The sequence below is a fragment of the Enhydra lutris genome, unplaced genomic scaffold (genome assembly GCF_002288905.1).
Source record: "Enhydra lutris kenyoni isolate GAN:26980312 unplaced genomic scaffold, ASM228890v2 scaffoldscaffold9, whole genome shotgun sequence".
Taxonomy (NCBI): domain Eukaryota; kingdom Metazoa; phylum Chordata; class Mammalia; order Carnivora; family Mustelidae; genus Enhydra; species Enhydra lutris.
This window is the reverse complement of record NW_019154093.1, coordinates 10,634,994-10,651,157: the sequence shown is the minus strand read 5'-3', so window position 1 is coordinate 10,651,157 and position 16,164 is coordinate 10,634,994. Positions and strand designations below refer to the sequence as shown.

The following is a 16,164-nucleotide window of genomic DNA, read 5'->3' as shown; positions in this document are numbered from 1 at the left end:
GAGTTTGTGGAAAGAGTGTGAGGAGATCAAACCAAAGACAGAGACCAGGGCACCTGGGTGGCTCAGTTGCTTAAGTGACTGCCTTTGGCTCAGGTTATGATCCTGGAGTCCTGGGATGGAGCCCCGCATCGGGCTGCCTACTCAGCAGGGAGTCTGCTTCTCCCTCTGATCTCTTCCTCTCATGATCTCTCTCTCTCTCTCTCTCATTCTCTCCCAAATAAATAAAATCTTCAACAAAACAAAACAAAACACAAACAACAACAACAACAACGAAGCAACAGAGACCAGGTAAGTAATTGCAGGGATGGAAAAGAAGCAAGCAAGCTTGAGTGGTTTAGGAAATTTAAAATAACATTTATTTTTTTAAAGACAGGATTTGGTGGTTATTGAAGTAGAGGGAGGGCGAGGTAGGAGTGGACCTCTGCAAACATTATCTGAGTTCCCGAGCCTTCCTGCTACAAAGACCAGCCCAGAGCCCAGGGCTCCTGCCTTGCCCAGGCAGGCTGACCCTGAGACGGCAGGTCTAAAGGCAGCAAGACCTGGCTTAGTGTGGTAAGAAGACTGTCGATTCCCATAATAGCCTAAAGTACTGGGTAAGAGCACTGGTCCTGGAGCCAGACAGCCTGGGTTCAAACATCAGCTCCTCCACTTACTGTCTGATGACCTTGGAAAAATTATTTTTCTGTGCCTCAGTTTTCTTACCTGTAAAATGGGGGTAGTAATATACCTACCTCCTAGGGGAATCATGCATATAACTGTGCCTGTTAGTAACACTTGATCAGTTTATGAAAGTGGCTTGGCAGAACTTCAGATCAACCCTGAAAATGGAGCCCTAGACCCAAAGTCTGTGGGTCTATGCACTTCTCTTCTCTGGGCTTCGTTTATCCATCCATAAAATAGAGAAGTTGGACGCATAGCCCCTGATCCTGCCAGCTTTGCTTTCCCAATATTTGGAGCTTGGCCTAAGTGTGTGAGACTGGTGATGTGCTGGGGCATGTCCCTACCAGCTTGTGAGAGCCAGCTGTTCAATTTTCAGGAATTTGGCCTTAGTACAACCATTGGTAACTTGACATTGGCTATAGTAGAAGCAATTATGCCATGCCAATGGACAAGTGCTATAAATGAGGACTTCCCCTGCAACCCTCTCCCCACCCACGATGGTTTTTCACCAGCACACCAGTGCCGAGACCCCTCCTTAGCCCACACACAAGACCACCCAGCCAGATATGCTCTCACCTTCCAACACCGTCGTTAATAGCTATGGGGAAAGATTCGCAGGTCTCTAGGACCTCACACAGCTTCAATCACATAGTGTGTGCGCCAGCAGCACGCGTTTAAGCATGCCGAGGGCAGGAAGCACAGCGTGCAGGCCTGGGCAGACCAGTTGGCTGTCTGCCAGTCAGTGGGTCACTCAGATGCAGGGGAGCGAAGGGTAGACATTCACAGACCTGGGATGGGATTCCAGCTAGGCAGTTCTTGGCCATGTGACCTGAGCCAGGTCCCTCTCTATAGAGGAGCTCAGTTTACTCTTCTTCAAAGTGGAACAGACCTGGAGCGCCTGGGTGACTCAGCTGGATAAGCGCCCGACTCTTGATCTCAGCTCAGGTCTTGATCTCAGGGTGGTGAGTTCAAGCCCCATGCTGGGCATGGACCCTACTTCAAAAATACTAATAAAGAAAAAATAAATAAATAAAGGGGAATAGTCCCAACGTAGCAAGACAGTTTTAAGGATTAAATTCGAGAACCAGCACAATGAAGGTAAAGCCTCCACACCATGCCTGGTACAGATAGGTGTTTAGTGAACGTTAGCCGATGCTGTTATCACACCTCCAGACACAGTCTTGCTCCCCAGGGCCCCTGCAGCTTCATTTCCCTGTCTTGGCACAGAAGGGCTCAGTGAGTGGCTGAGGGCAAAGACAGAAACAAGCACCTCTGGTTTCCAGCTTTTATCAAAATTAATAACATTAATAGCACACAAACACATACATACACACGTTGCTATATACACGGTCATTAAGTTATTAATTAGTCTCTGTATAAAACGTTTCTACATTAGTGTTCCGGGCTAGGCCTCATCAGTCCATTGCATATTCACAGTAGCAACCCCGGGGCTTGGCCCCGTGGGCAGGCAGATGCGAGGCAGGAGGCTGTCTGAACAGCGCCCCCCACAGCAGGCACAGGAGGTATCCTGGGCCACTTACTCTCCATTCTTTGGCTCCCTTTCTGGCACCTGGAGATCAGCTAGTCAGCGAACAGGCCAGCAGGCCCTGATTCCTCCTGTGGTCTGGGCCCCAGGCCCCGTGGATGGTGGCTTCGGGCAACACAGCAGGCCCTAGAGGATGCTGGCCAGCTCTGTAGAGTCTGTGTCTGAGCAGCCAGAGCTGCTGGCCTCTTCCCTGCAAGAGCCAGAGGAGATGGGTTGGAGGAAGCATCCTTCCCCTTCCCCTTCCCCAGCTGCCTTGTTCCTCACTGGACATCGGCCCTACAGCCAGCTGTCAGATGAGTCTAAACGACAGGTTGTAGACAGTTGGCTCACTCCCTCTCTCCACCCAGAAACCGCCAGTTGGTCTGTTTGCAGTTCTTGCTGCCCACAGGGTACCACAAGCCCTGGGACTACGTCTTGGCCTGGGCTTGCTGATGGACCACCATGAATTCACTTCCTTCTGGTCTCCAGAAAGGCAGCCTCAGACCACTCCTGAGGTCCTCCCTGCCCAGAGAGCCATGAAGAAGGCAGGCTCTGGAGTGAGAATGCCAGGGCTCAAACCCCAGTTCTACTCCTTCTCAGCTGGGCGGGTTACTCTTCCTGGTTAAGGCTCGGTTTCTTTATCTGCTGGGTGGGAATCTCGGGACTCTCCTGACACCTAGGGTTCTCAAAGGACTGCAAGAGATCATGAATGCACATTCCCTAGTAAACTCGGTGAGGGCGGGGATTCTGTCTGTTTCATCCACTAGAAAAGTGCCTGGCACCTAGTAGGTTTCCAGTAAGTCGCTGCTGAATAAAGAAATGCAAAACCAGCCGGCCCACTGCCTGGCACGCAACTAAGTATCCGAGGGATGTCAGCTGCCATTCTCCTCAATCAGTTGCGGGAAGGGGCAACAGAGGAGGAGCCTTCAAGGGAAGACGTCCATGTGCAGGAGGTAAGTCAGGACTTGGCCACAAGAGGCAGGGTCTGAGGGCCTAGATTAGACTTCCCCTCCCCTCCTTTCCTCCCCACTCTCACCTCAGAGCCTGCAGGGCCTTCTTGTTCTGCCGCCGCTTCTCCTCATCGATGGGGTACAGCTTGAAGAGCAGCAGGCCTAGCAGGATGAGGACTATGGGAGCTATGGTCACCAGCATCTTCAGGGTGAATTTGACACGTGCCGGCTGGGAGCAGCCACGGGTCTGGTACCCGGCAAAGCTGTGGGACCCAGTGGTCAGGGGAGTGGTGAGCCTGGGGCCCCTGGGGCTCGGCCCTGCCCAGCCCTGCTCCCGGACCCCACCGCACTCACTCAAGACTGAGGGTGGAGATGCCCAGGGAGACTCCGGAGGCGAACTTGGTGAAGAAGACGTAAAAGGAGAAGAAGATGGGCTCAGTTCCATGAGACTGGGGCTGCTTCAGGTGGAAGTCGTCGATGACATCAGGCAGCATGGACCTGTAGTGTGGTGGTGGCCGTGAGGCCATGAGGACCCACCTGCCCAGTGCGCCAGGGCCCCCACTAGCCCATGTGGCACCTCTGTGTCAGTAAGAAGAGGTGGCCCTCTGGGACTTTTGTAGCCCTGGGGCACACAGCTCTGTGAAGACACGGCAACTTCATGGTAATAATAAGGCCTCCTTCTCTGAGACGGAGCCCCACTCAGGTATGCAGCTTAGTGAATAGGGCACAGACCAGATTTAAGCCGCCCATCTCACACCTCGATTGGGTCTTCTTGCAAAGTTCACAACCCATACAACTGTACAGGAAGACCTGTCCCGCCCCCAACCTAGACCCACAACCAGGAGAACCCCTGCAGAATTCCCAAGGAGCTTAAGAGGTAGGGGGAAAGGGGCTAAGGAACATAGCCAGGTGGGCCTCCATACACTTACCAGGGTAATAAGAAGGCCGCAGCTACACTGATGCCAGCTGCCACAGCTACCACGTAGGTGACAATCAGGTTGCTTTCCATGAAGGCCACCAAGATGAGAAATGGCACTGCCGACTAGAGGAAGGGATGGGTTCAGGAAGATGAGTCAGCCTGGAGACTCCCACCAGCAACCCTCAACTATGCCCAGGCCCTACCCCTTCAGCCCCACTCACTGAGATCCCAATGTTTACGGCCGTCTTCTTGCCAAATCGGGTTAGGAACCACTGCCAGATGGGAATGGTGAATGTGGCCGAGAGCTGGGGATACACGGTGGAGGGTGAGGGCAGTGGCTTAGTCATGAACTCCTGCTGCCCTTCCTGAACCTTGAAGATATTCCTAGCCTTGCCGGAAGATATTCCTAGCCTTGCCTGCGGGCAGCTAGATGACACCATCTGGGCCCTGAGGAAGTGGACAGGCACCTTGGATGGCTCCCCAGGGGAGCTGAGCACTAGTCCCAGTCTTATCTCCTACCTTCTCTGAGCACAGCTGAGCACAAAGTCTCCAAGTTCCTGGTCTCCACGCCTTGGTTTTTGCTATGTTCCCTACTAGAATATCTTGCCCCAAATCTTGCACAGTCTTGCCTAAGCAATTGTAGGTCAGATCCAACCAGTGATTCGGAGATTCCTCCCTTATCCCTCCTAACCTTAGCCAGTCTGGGAAACATCCTCTGACTATCCAAAGAACCATCTTGAAGTACAGGCTGTCTACCCACCCTCAGGGCCCCACACACACCATGATGGCCAGGAGCAGATTCTGGAATTCGTTTCGGAAGCCCAGGGTGTAGGTGCAAAACAAGGCGAAGTTCCCCTCCACCAGCTGGGGGATGGGCAGGGTAGAGGGAAGGAAATGCAAGGAAAGAAGTGATGTCAGGGCCGGGGCTTCCCCATGCTCCTGGGACCTCTGCTTACCCCGCCCCCATCCCTCTGTCCCTCAGGCTTCATCACAGCCCCAGTCCTTGTTTTACCCCACCCCTCTTGCACCCGTCCTACCCTCAAGGCTGAGCATGTCAGGCCCCCCACTCACCATAAAAGCCAGGGAGGTGAAGAGGAAGCCGGCAATAAGCTTGACATAGGGGCCATGGCCCATGACCAGCCGGAGGCCCCGAAAAAAGGATATTGGCTCAGTCTGCTGAGTCTCATAGGGTTCTGGGGGCCAGAGGAGACAGTGAGGAAGGAGCGGAGGCCCATCCCAAAGCCTGTGGCCCAGGCAGAGGGACAAAGCCAGGCAGTGCTGGGGTCTACACCGCTCCCAAGGGACCCCTCACCTCTCTGCTCCCTCACGCCCAGGGTCAGGATGACGGCACAGATGACATAGATGGAGGCAATGACCCCTGCGGCTAGCAGGTACGCATTTTGCTACAAGGGAGATAAAGGCGACAGAAAGTCAGTCCAATCTTATCCCAACTCTTGGCAGCTCTACTCCATGGAATAGGCCCTTCCCTGGGGCCTCACTGTCTCTACCTGTGAAATGGGAGAATCATTCTGGGCCAGCTGCCTCTTCCCACAGCTAAGCAAAGTCCAAAGAAATGGAATGTTAAGAAGCCGGGCTGTGGAGCGTGACAGCCCACCATTCACATCTCCCCAAATCTAGTTTCTGTAAATCACTAGTTCTGTGACCCAGGCCAAATTATTTAGCCTCTGTATGTGTTAGTTTCCTTATCGGAAAAGCGGGCCTGTTAACAGTGTGTATAGATCAAACGCCCCACACTTAATAAACGTAGATGGCATTGAGGAGGCCTGCAGAGCACCCCGCTGTGCCTCATCTCCCCACATCTCTGCACCGCCAAGGGCCTCACCGTTTCTCTGAGTGAAGTGGTGCTCTGCGTCCGATTGGCACCTTCCGTGGCCAGTGCGGAGTCAGCGGGGTCCTGGAGGCAAGGTGTATCTGCTTGTCCCACGATTTGCCCCTGGATTGCCGTGCCCAGCACTGTGCCCAGTACCTCCACAGTCATCCCTGAACGGTAAAAAGGTCCTTTGGAGGGAACTCGTGACTTGTCGGCCTCCAGGGAGGAAGGTCGGCTGGATAGAGGCCCAGTTCTAGCCCCAGGTGGTGGCAGCCGCTCCAGGAGGGTGGATATACAATGGTGGGACAGATGGCACCTTGGCCTACACTTGAGGCCTTGCTCTGTATGACCTCTGTCTAGTCCCTGAACCTCTCTGTTCTCACCAGAGCAATGAAGGGATCAAGTTATTTTTGAGACGGCTTTACACCCAGTCCCAGCAAGGGAAGAAATGTGGCAGGAGGGACAGGGAACAACCACCCCATGGTGCCTGGTGGGTGGGTCAATGGGCCAGAGAGACACTTACGATATGCAGTGGCAGAATCCCGCTCACTCTGCTCTGTGCTGATGAACATCGTGAGAGCTGAGTAGGGAACGTGGAAACACTGGCATGGAAGAGAGGCCCTCGGCCAGTCAGATGATGGACAAGCAGATGTGGCTTCTGGCACAAACCCTACAGGCCCTGGGGACGGCCCTCATTCCTCCCCACCACCAGACACCCAGGGGAGGCAACCACACTCACCGTGACCAGTGTTTCAAACAGGCAATAGAAAAGCAGATACCACAGGGCCTGGCCCTGTGGGAAGTCAGGCACGAACCAGATGAGGAAGTAAGCAATGATGGCCAGGGGTGTGGAGAAGATGATCCTGGGGAAGGGGAGGGTCTGAGTAGGGGCTGGATGCCAAAACCCCAGGATCTGGGGTCAGCCCAGATTGCTCTGTAGACCCACAGGGTGCCTGCCGGGAAGGAAATTCCTCCCCCCCTGAATCCACCCACCCCAGGGTCTCTGGGAAGAGGCTGATGGCCAAGCCCGGAAATGCAGACTGCCACAGGGCCCCTGGACTGAAATCCTGAGCACGGAGCATGAGGTCAGACGCTGTGCCTTGCCTAGTATCCCAGCGGAGAGGGCTCGAGGCAGGGGCTTCCTATGGGCTGGGGAAACCATGAATGGCAGTGAAACCTTGGGTGGTAGGGCAGGAAGGCAGGAAGAAGGAGCAACCCCAACACTGGTGTTCTTACATGTGCGCACACACCCCTCGTGAGCACACATATATACACACCATGGGCACCACATGGGTGGGGGAGGACAACTCCAGGTCTAAGACCAAACCTAGTAAAATCATTCTAAGGGAGGGTAAATGTCTGCCTTCCCAATGGTGCATCCCACAACATTACAAAAGTGGTTAGACCACAGGATGGACTGACTTCATGTCATCAGTATAAAAAGGCAACAAAGGGGCGCCTGGATGGCTCAGTGGGTTAAAGCCTCTGCCTTTGGTTCAGGTCATGATCTCAGGGTCCTGGGATTGAGCCCCGCATCAGTCTCTCTGCTCGGCGGGAGCCTGCTTCCCTTCCCCTCTCTCTCTGCCTGCCTCTCTGCCTACTTGTGATCTCTGTCTGTCAAATAAATAAAATCTTTAAAAAATAAAAATAAAAAAATAAAATAAAAAGGCAACAGAGAGCAATGGCTAAGAGAAAGACCTTTGGAGCCATTCTTCAGGAATGCAATTCTGCCTCTACCAATAACTATACATAGTTTGGTCATTTAGTCATTCAACTTCTCTAAGGTTCATTGTCTTATCTCTATAAAGAGAATAGTAATAGCACCTAATTACACTCAACCCTTACTCAAGAAATATTCAAGTGCTGACTCTGGGCTAAGCACTATTTTTACGACTTAGGATGGATCAGTGAGCAAAACAGACAAAAGTTATTGCCCCAGTGGAACTTGTATTCTAGTTGGCAAATGAAAAATAAATATAATTTAAAAGTTAAACATATTATTCAGGGGCGCCTGGGTGGCTCAGTGGGTTGGGGCCTCTGCCTTCGGCTCGGGTCGTGGTCCCGGGGTCCTGGGATCGAGCCCCGCGTCGGGCTCTCTGCTCTGCAGGGAGCCTGCTTCCTCCTCTCTCTCTCTGCCTGCCTCTCTGCCTACTTGTGATCTCTGTCTGTCAAATAAATAAAAAAAATCTTAAAAAAAAAATAAATAAACATATTATTCAGCCTTCAAAAGGAATGAAAGTCTGACACATGTTATAACAGAGATGAACCTTGAAGAGGTTACACTAAGTGAAATAAGCCAGTCACAAAAGGACAAGTATTGCCTGATCCTACCTACAAGAGACCTACAGAGGTCAAATTCAGAGACAGAAAGTAAATCAGTGGTTGTGAGTCACTGTGGGGAGGGAGGTATGGGGAGTTATTTTTTCTGGGTACAGAGTTTCAGTTTGGGAAGATGAAGAAGGTCTGGAGATGGATGGTGGTGATGGTTGCACAATAAGAATATATTTAATGGGGGCGCCTGGGTGGCTCAGTGGGTTGGGACTCCGTCTTCAGCTCGAGTCGTGATCTCAGGGTCCTGGGATCGAGTCCCACATCGCGCTCTCTGCTCAGCGGGGAGCCTGTTTCCCCCTCTCTCTCTGCCTGCCTCTTTGCCTACTTGTGATCTCTCTCTCTCTGTGTCAAATAAATAAATAAAATCTTAAAAAAAAAGAATATATTTCATGGCACTAAATTGTACAGTTAAAAATGCTTAAAATGGTGGGGTGCCTGGGTGGCTCAGTCGGTTAAGTGACCAACTCTTGATTTAGGTTCAGGTCAGGATCTCAGGGTCCTGGGATCAAGCCCTGAGGCAGGCTCCATGCTCAGCGGGAAGTCTGCTTCAGGATCCTCCCCTTCTCTCTGCCCCTCTCCCTGCTCTCTCTCTCTTTCTCTCTCTCAAATAAATACATCTTTTTAAGGATGGGGGGGTAGTGTTGTGCCTGGGTGGCTTACTTGGCTAAGCGTCTGCCTTTGGCTCAGGTCATGATCCTGGGGTCCTGGGATGGAACCCTATATCGGGCTCCCTGCTCAGTGGGGAGCATGCTTCTCCCTCTCCCTCTGCCCCTCCCCCCTCCAACTTGTGCTCTCTCTTGCTCGCTCACTCTATCTCAAATAAATTAAATCTTTTAAAAAATAAAAACAAATAAATAAAGAGTTAAAATGACAAAATGTATGTTATATATATTTTACCACAGTTTTTAAAAATTCTATAACATTAGAAGGTGATTAAGGGCTACAGAGAAAAGAAAGCTGGCTAAAGGGGACCAGGAGCATGGGGTTACAACGGACAGCACAGTAGACAGGGGAGCCCTCATTGAGAAGCTGACATCTGTGCCAAGACTTGACTGAGAGGAAGCAGTTGGCATTGCAGTTGTCTGAGGCCAAAGTGTGCTGGGCCAAGCAGTCAGGTGATCGGGCAGGTCTGAGGAGTAGCAAGGAGGCCGCTGAGGTTGGAGTGGAGTGAGCAGAGGGGACGGGCTTAGGAGACAGGGTTGGAGGACATGGAGAACCAGGTCATGTAAGGCCTTACAGGCTACTGGGAGGACTCTGGTTCTATTTCATAGAAAGGAAGGAGTTTTGAGACTTCAGTAAGTTGATATTAAAATGTAGAACAGTGCTTGGGACACAGTAAGTGCTTGCTGTGACTTTCACACCAAGGGAGTTCAGCAGGAGAGCACAGGGTCTGCAGCCTGGGAATCAGGCCTCAGGCCCAGCCCTGCCACACCCCCACCTGCCCGCCTGACCCTGGCCTCTCACAAGGTAGCCTCGGGAACTCCAGGGAAAGTGTCTGTCAAAGTCTTCCGGATCTGAAAGGTGGATTTGAGTGCTGGCTGAGGGCAGGGGCTGCTCTTGAGGGCTGGAAGGATGGTTGGCCACGGGGCTGATAGACCCTGAAAGGACCAGGCTCTTTTCACACTACAAGAAGGGGCCTAGGACCTTACTGGGGTAGGGACAGGAAGGAGGTCCCATACCCTCATGGCAGGCCCTCAGTCCACGAGGGATCCAGTGTGCCCTCAGACATAGGGGTGGAGGTACCATTCAAGAGGTATCACTGGGAATTACCACCCAGGCAGGTGAGGACATGTACAGAGACACAGTGTTAAGTGAAAAAGGAGCCTGAAGGGCCCTCAGCAACTTCAGCAACTTCAGCAAGCTGGCTGCCACACCTGCCCAGCGTGAGGCCCTCAGATCCTACTTCCCACGGGGAGGCCCTCCTCCCTCCAGCCCGAATCCACGTGTCTCCTCAGAGAAAAAGGGCTCCTTCCTGCCGCCTTCGCTGAGAAACCAAGTGTGACTGGAAGTAACCCGGAGGCTGCTGCCACCGCAAGGGGCTGTCCAGGGTAGCTGCCTGCCATTGGCTGTGCCTCATGAGGAGATGTGGCAGAAAAGCCCCACCTCCCACCGGCTGCCAGGGACTCAGATCTGGAGCCCAGCCTTGTGGCTGACTCCTACCTGGACAGCCTGTCCAGGTAAGGCAGGCTCTCCTGCCTTTCTGCTGCCATCCTCCCTCTCCCCCTCCCCCCTCCCCCACCCCAGCCATAAAGCCTGGATCAAAGGCCCCAATTTGGGCCTTAGCCAGAGGCTGGCGGGGATTGTGGTGGGAGGGGGGCCTCGTGGGAAAGGAAGTTGTGGGGGTGAGGTGGGGGCTGTGGGAAGAGCTTTGAAGGCCGGAGACCAGGTATGGGCACCCCTGGGGCAGGAAGGCGCCCACTTGAGCCTGGATGGGCTGGAGATGAAAGGGTTATGTCCACCCACCTCCCCCCACCGAGCAGGATGTCCTGGAGGGAACCAGAGCTCCAGCCTGTCAGCCTGTTCCGTGTGTGTCTCCCTTTGCTGTCTGATCTACAGTACTACCTCCCCCAACCTTGCCCTATAGCCTAAGGCTGAGTAGTATAGACTCTGTATCAAGGGAAAAGTCCAAGGGGGCAGAGGTTATGGGTCTGCTATTCCATTCTGGGTATTACTCTCTACCCTTGCCCCACCAGGAGCTACTCTGAAGAGGTGCCAAATTATAGACTACTTAATAAGGGCCAAGACTGTTCTAAGTACTTCACATATAAAAAAGGTGTGACCTTCCCCATAAACCCAGGAGGCAGACATAATTATCATCTCCATTTTGCAGATGAAGAAACTTAAGGCTCAGAGATGTTAAGTGACTTGCCCAAGGTTGCACAGCTTAGGGGGTGTTGAAACTGAGGCAGGCTGGTTTCAGAGTGTAACCTCTCAACCGCTGTGCAGCACTATCTCTGCCACTGTGGGAAATTACTTCCCTTCACTGAAGGTAATGGACCGCAAGGGAGCAATGGGGCCTGGAGAAGGGGGGAAGCTCCTCAGTCTAGCAATTTGGCCAGCCTGGGAATGAATTGGCAGGGCATCGCAGTGCCCATGCCTGGGGCGGCTGAGGCCTCAGCCAGAGTTTCAACACTTGGGTTTTTTTCATCATTTCTTCTCCTCACCCCACAGTCTGTGACAAGCCAGATGGAAAGATCAAGAGTTAGTAGACATGCCGGATGCCCTGCCTTCTGTCAGCTTGGAGAAGTCTCCTCTACTCACCAGGGCATGAGGCGGCCCAGGCGGGTCCATGAAGATTTGCTAATGCAGAAGCCCACCAAGGGGTCTGTGAAGGCATCCCAAGCTCGGCCCACAAACAGGATGATGGAGGCAGAGAAAGGGTCCACCTGGAATGGGGAACACGTGGAAGATGACCCCTTAATCCTTCTCCTCACCTCAACCCTCAATGGTAGGCAAAAGCAGGGGCTCCCTCCCCGTCCCAGCCAGGCCCTGGGGACTGTGCACTGCTCTCACCCAGGCCTTAAGCATCTTTGCTTGCCTGTTGATGGTGATAGTAACAGTTCTCTGATAGCGGTCAGTAGCAGTACGTGCCTTAGAAATTTTTCCAGATCTGCTCTCTCATGTCCTCCCTTCCACTGCCCTTGAAAACACTCCCACCCATTAGAATGAACCCAGAATCCTTTCCTTGCTTCACTCTCACAGCCCTGAGCTCCACACCACCTGATAGCAGAATGAGCATTTGCTGGGTGACCACAGTGGGCCTCAATTTCCCCATCTGTATAATGGGAGTTATGATCCCTATCTTACAGAACCAGAGTCAAAATCTCTGTCTTGCAGGTCAAGCTTTATTTTGGATGTGGAAAAAGATATCTTTAGATGCTTTTAGAAAGTGGCCTGTCGGGGCGCCTGGGTGGCTCAGTGGGTTAAGCCACTGCCTTCGGCTCAGGTCATGATCTCAGGGTCCTGGGATCGAGCCCCACATTGGGCTCTCTGCTCAGCCGGGAGCCTGCTTTCCCCTCTCTCTCTGCCTGCCTCTCTGCCTACTTGTGATCTCTCTCTCTGTCACATAAAAAAATAAAATTAAATTAAAAAAAAAAGAAAGAAAGAAAAAGAAAGTGGCCTGTCACTATCCAGTCAAACTACTCCCCTTTCCACAAATCTTTTAGCCTGAAAGAGACAGCTTTCTGGAAGGGAAGACTCTTCCTTATACCCATCAAGACTCTACTTTTACTTTTGTCCCAGGGAGTGGGGAAGCTAGCGGCCTCTCCCACACTGTAGCTTCCCCAATCCGACTTTCCCTACCCTCCCACTCCTGACAACAGTTCTACACTTGGATTACAGGTTCCTCATATTTGCACCCCACTTAGGACCCAGCCCATGGGATTTGCTCCAAAACTAGCTGCTTGAATGAAGTTATTTGTCCTTCCTGGGGCTCAATGTTCCCCACCTAGAAATGGATACAACTAAGATGCTTTGCTTGCAGAGCCAGATGCTACATAGAAAAGACAGCCAGGGGCGCCTGGATGGCTCAGTCGTTAAGTGTCTACCTTCAGCTCAGGTCATGATCCCTGGGTCCCGGGGTCAAGCCCTGCATCGGGGTCCCTGCTTGATGGAAAGCCACTTCTCCCTCTCCCATTACCTCTGCTTGTGTTCCCTCTCTCGCTGTCTCTCTGTCAGTTAAATGAATAAGATCTTTAAAAAAGAAAAGACAGCCAGTGCAGTGTGTGAGCCCCCAAATCCATGGCTGTTGAGCTTCCCATTCTCCCACCCAGGCAAGGTGAATTCTCAGGATGCCAGCCTCCTGGCCAAAGCTTCTCAAAACAAAGCGGAGCCCTGCTTCTCCCTAAGTCCCTCTCCCAGTCAAAGACCCCACACACCAGGCACCTTCCCTAAGCCTGGCACTTGGGGGCCCCTCTGCCCACTGACATGCCTCTGCTTCTTAGGTGAAGGTGAGATATGCCTTATCTATAAGCCTGGCAACATCTAGCAACCCCTGAGCGGGGCCAGCTGACTGTTGTCCAGATGGGGACACGGTGCCAGTCTCTTCTTAGAACAGAGTCACTAGTAGGCTCCATTCACCCTCACACCCTCGCCTACCCCTCCAGGCTCTATTGCTCTTGCCAGGCAAGGAGAAGTTGCCTGACCTTGCCAGCTGAGACTCCTGGAGCGGATAGATTCCCCCGGCTAGATACTTTCCAAAGCCTTCTTATTTCTTATCCGCTGCTGACTCTGAGAGGCAGCAAAGTAAGGATTCCAGTCCCATTTCACAGATGGAACAGTCCCTAGTCCTTCCTACCTCAGGATGCTGGAGGAGCCCTGGCAGGCTCATTCCACTTACCTGAGCCACATCCAACAGGTAGATCTGCAGGAAGAACCCCAGGGCACAGCCTGTCACCTGGTAGGGGGCCCCCCCAACTGCATAGCAAAGCTTGTTGCAAATGGACAACTGTTGTTTCTTCTTGGGTTCCTTCTGAGAAGAGGAGGAAAGGATGAAAAAGACCCAAGATCCTGGCCTCCATCCTAGAATGTTCCAGAGGCAGGACCATCCCTCCAGCCAACTCTGCCAGGAGGAACAAGTCTGCCTTGCCCTGTTCCCACCCAGGGAGCGCTCACTTCCCACAAGAAAAGAAAGGTATTCTCTATCTTAGGAACCCTGGAAAACGGGGATCCATACTGAGGAAGTTGCCCCTAAGCCACCCCACCCCCAGATTCCGAGTTATTTTAGCAGCCCGCCGTCCCAGGAGACTCCCACCAGGGTCTCAGCCATGCTCTTTTCAAGCTGGAAGGGAGCAAGTTCCAGCAGTGGACCTGTCCCCACCCAGCACCAACCGCCACAACCTGAAAATCCTCTTGCTGCCAAGAGCCGCCTAAGCCCAGCCCCTGCCCCCGCCCTAGTTCAGAGGCCAGGACCCACCTGCCTACTGGGTTGAGGACTCTAGAGAGCCCCGGGGGCGGCTCAGCTGGCTGAGGGCACAGCTGTTCCTTCATCTGTCCCTGAGCCACCCTGGCCCCTGAACGCCGCCAGAGCTTCAGGCCAGCCCAGGAACTGTCCTGCCCTCCCTCTTGCTGTCCCCCAACTTCAGCTCCTAGGGAACCTTGGAGAGGAGAAGAAAGGCCTCTGGGTGCTGGGGCCCTAACTGGGTGGGGCACCAGGAAGATCGAGGTTGCCGGGGGAAAGTAGAGATTACTCAGATGCAGTAGCAACCTAACTCCTCACCCTGGCTGCTTGCAGGGACCGGTTAATAAAGCTAACAGGAAAAGGCAATCACTTCCCAGGCAGATATCTGTTGCCTGGGATCCACTCCCCCTCGAGCCTCCCGATTTCGTTCGGCTCTTCATGAGGTCCAAGAGAGCTGGGGATGGGGTCGAAGGTCAAGACGCGCAAAGCACCGCGCGCGCCAACACCTACACTCACACAAATGCCTAGGGAGTAGCTCTTGTTCTAATGAATGAACTTGAGCGGCCCTCACCGCAGAGCGGAGGCGCAAGCGTGGATCTGTGGGAGTGAGGAGTAGGGGGCTGAGAGATGGGGAAATAACGGGGTTTTCCCAGACCTCTGGGGTCTGCCTGGCTTCCAGGGCGGCAAACCTAAGCCACTCGTCACAGAAGAACGGAAACCCGCTCAGCAGAGCCGGGCACCAAGTGAAGCTTTTGGCAGGGCCGCTCCTCGGAGATGCGGGGCGGCGGCGGCGGGGGGGAGGGTGGTGAGAAAAGGGGGGCGCCGGTGCCTACAAACTTTCTCCTTCAGCCCCCGCGTCCCCGGGGCAACCCCCGGCCCTCCCCTGCAGCGGGGCCCGCAGGTCCCGGGCTAGCCCAAGGCGTCCCGGAACCAAGCCTCTCCCTCGACGTCCCCATCTAAGCTTGCCCCCAGCCCCCAGCCCTCCGCCCGGGTTGGCGGGGGTCGGGGGCGAGCCCTCACCTTCACCTGGGCGGGCCGTTCAGCGGCTGGGAGGATGCCGGTGGGCAGCAGCCCCGCCGCGGAGCCGCTCTCGGCGCCCTCTCCTTTGGCCATGACCCGCGGGCCACGCCGCCTGGGACCGGGACGCCGGGATGCTCCTCTGCTCCGCGGGCCTCGGCTCCCGCCCGGGATCCCGTCGTGACCGCCGCCGCCACCGCTGCCGCGCGCGCTTCTAAACCCGGCGGGCGGGCGAGGCTCACACTCCCCTGCACGCCCCCTCGCGCCTCTTAAAGGCTCGGCCCCTGCCCTCTGTGAGATCCAATCCCCGAGCCAGCGGCCCCCGCCGCAGCCAATCTCCGCGGCCGACCGCCCGCGCTCCCGCCTGTCTCAGCCAGCCCAGCAGGCTCTGCCACACAGCCACGTTCTCAAAAGCCGGCATCCGGCTTGCGCGTGCTCTTCCGAACCCAGGGGGGAGAAGACCGGGACACCCACCTGACGCGCACGAGGAAACTGAGGCCTAAGGCTGGAAGGGAGCTGACCGAGGTCCCCCAGAGTGAGTTCTCCCCGAGTCTTGCCTGCAGCCCACGACTTCTGACCCCCCGCGCCTAGCAACCGCTAGGAGGTGGGAAACCACCGCCCCCTTTAAAACCAGGAGTCGGGTCGAGTGTCCCTCTCCTCCAAACCTGGATGGAGGATGTAGCGCCTGGCACTTTCAGTATCGATGCCCCTCTTTCATCCCCCAGGACTGATCATTCCCGCTTTTAAACACTGGATTCTCGGGGGCTCTGGGCGATGGAGTGGGGAGTGGGTGGGGAGGGGGGAGATGAGGCCACGCAGCCGCTGCCCCTGCTGGCGGGGGGCTCCCGAGTTGTGGGGAGGAGACAGGACCACAACCGCTAGGACACCATGATCATAACAGTGACCTTTATGGAGAGGTTCCTCCATGCCTGATGTGATCTCATTCAGTCCTCTGGGCAATGACGAGCTGGGGACTATCATCCCCATTTTATAGCTGAAGAAATGCAAACTCAGAGAAGCCAACCAGCTGTT

General features: G+C 54.3%; 1 protein-coding gene across 4 annotated transcripts; it reads right to left on the bottom strand.

The window, feature by feature from the left end:
* Window positions 1-1,959: 1,959 nt before the first annotated feature.
* Window positions 1,960-15,326, bottom strand: LOC111143192 (major facilitator superfamily domain containing 2A). 4 transcript variants are annotated; one of them, XM_022496725.1, is made up of 14 exons: window positions 15,136-15,326; window positions 13,555-13,686; window positions 11,478-11,602; window positions 6,625-6,748; window positions 6,409-6,487; window positions 5,898-6,055; window positions 5,367-5,457; window positions 5,126-5,247; window positions 4,835-4,918; window positions 4,276-4,359; window positions 4,065-4,177; window positions 3,490-3,633; window positions 3,222-3,398; window positions 1,960-2,396 (listed from the first exon to the last, which is right to left on the bottom strand). In XM_022496725.1, exons 1-14 carry the CDS (start codon window positions 15,226-15,228, stop codon window positions 2,333-2,335), a joined length of 1,590 nt encoding a protein of 529 aa, XP_022352433.1. In that variant the 5' UTR covers window positions 15,229-15,326; the 3' UTR covers window positions 1,960-2,332. The 4 variants fall into 4 exon arrangements, with proteins under 4 accessions (XP_022352433.1, XP_022352436.1, XP_022352434.1 ...); XM_022496728.1 differs by having other exon boundaries at window positions 13,555-13,578; window positions 15,136-15,228; XM_022496726.1 differs by having other exon boundaries at window positions 15,142-15,228.
* Between the last annotated feature and the right edge of the window lie 838 nt (window positions 15,327-16,164).

Coding starts and splice junctions, on each gene's coding strand:
- LOC111143192 (XM_022496725.1), bottom strand. CDS start 15,228: ATGGCCAAAGGAGAGGGCGCCGAGAGCGGCTCCGCGGCGGGGCTGCTG. Junction 4,919..5,125: donor TCACCTCCCTGGCTTTTATG/GTGAGTGGGGGG, acceptor CCCATCCCCCAG/CTGGTGGAGGGGAACTTCGC. Junction 4,360..4,834: donor ATCTGCTCCTGGCCATCATG/GTGTGTGTGGGG, acceptor GTGTATCCCCAG/CTCTCGGCCACATTCACCAT.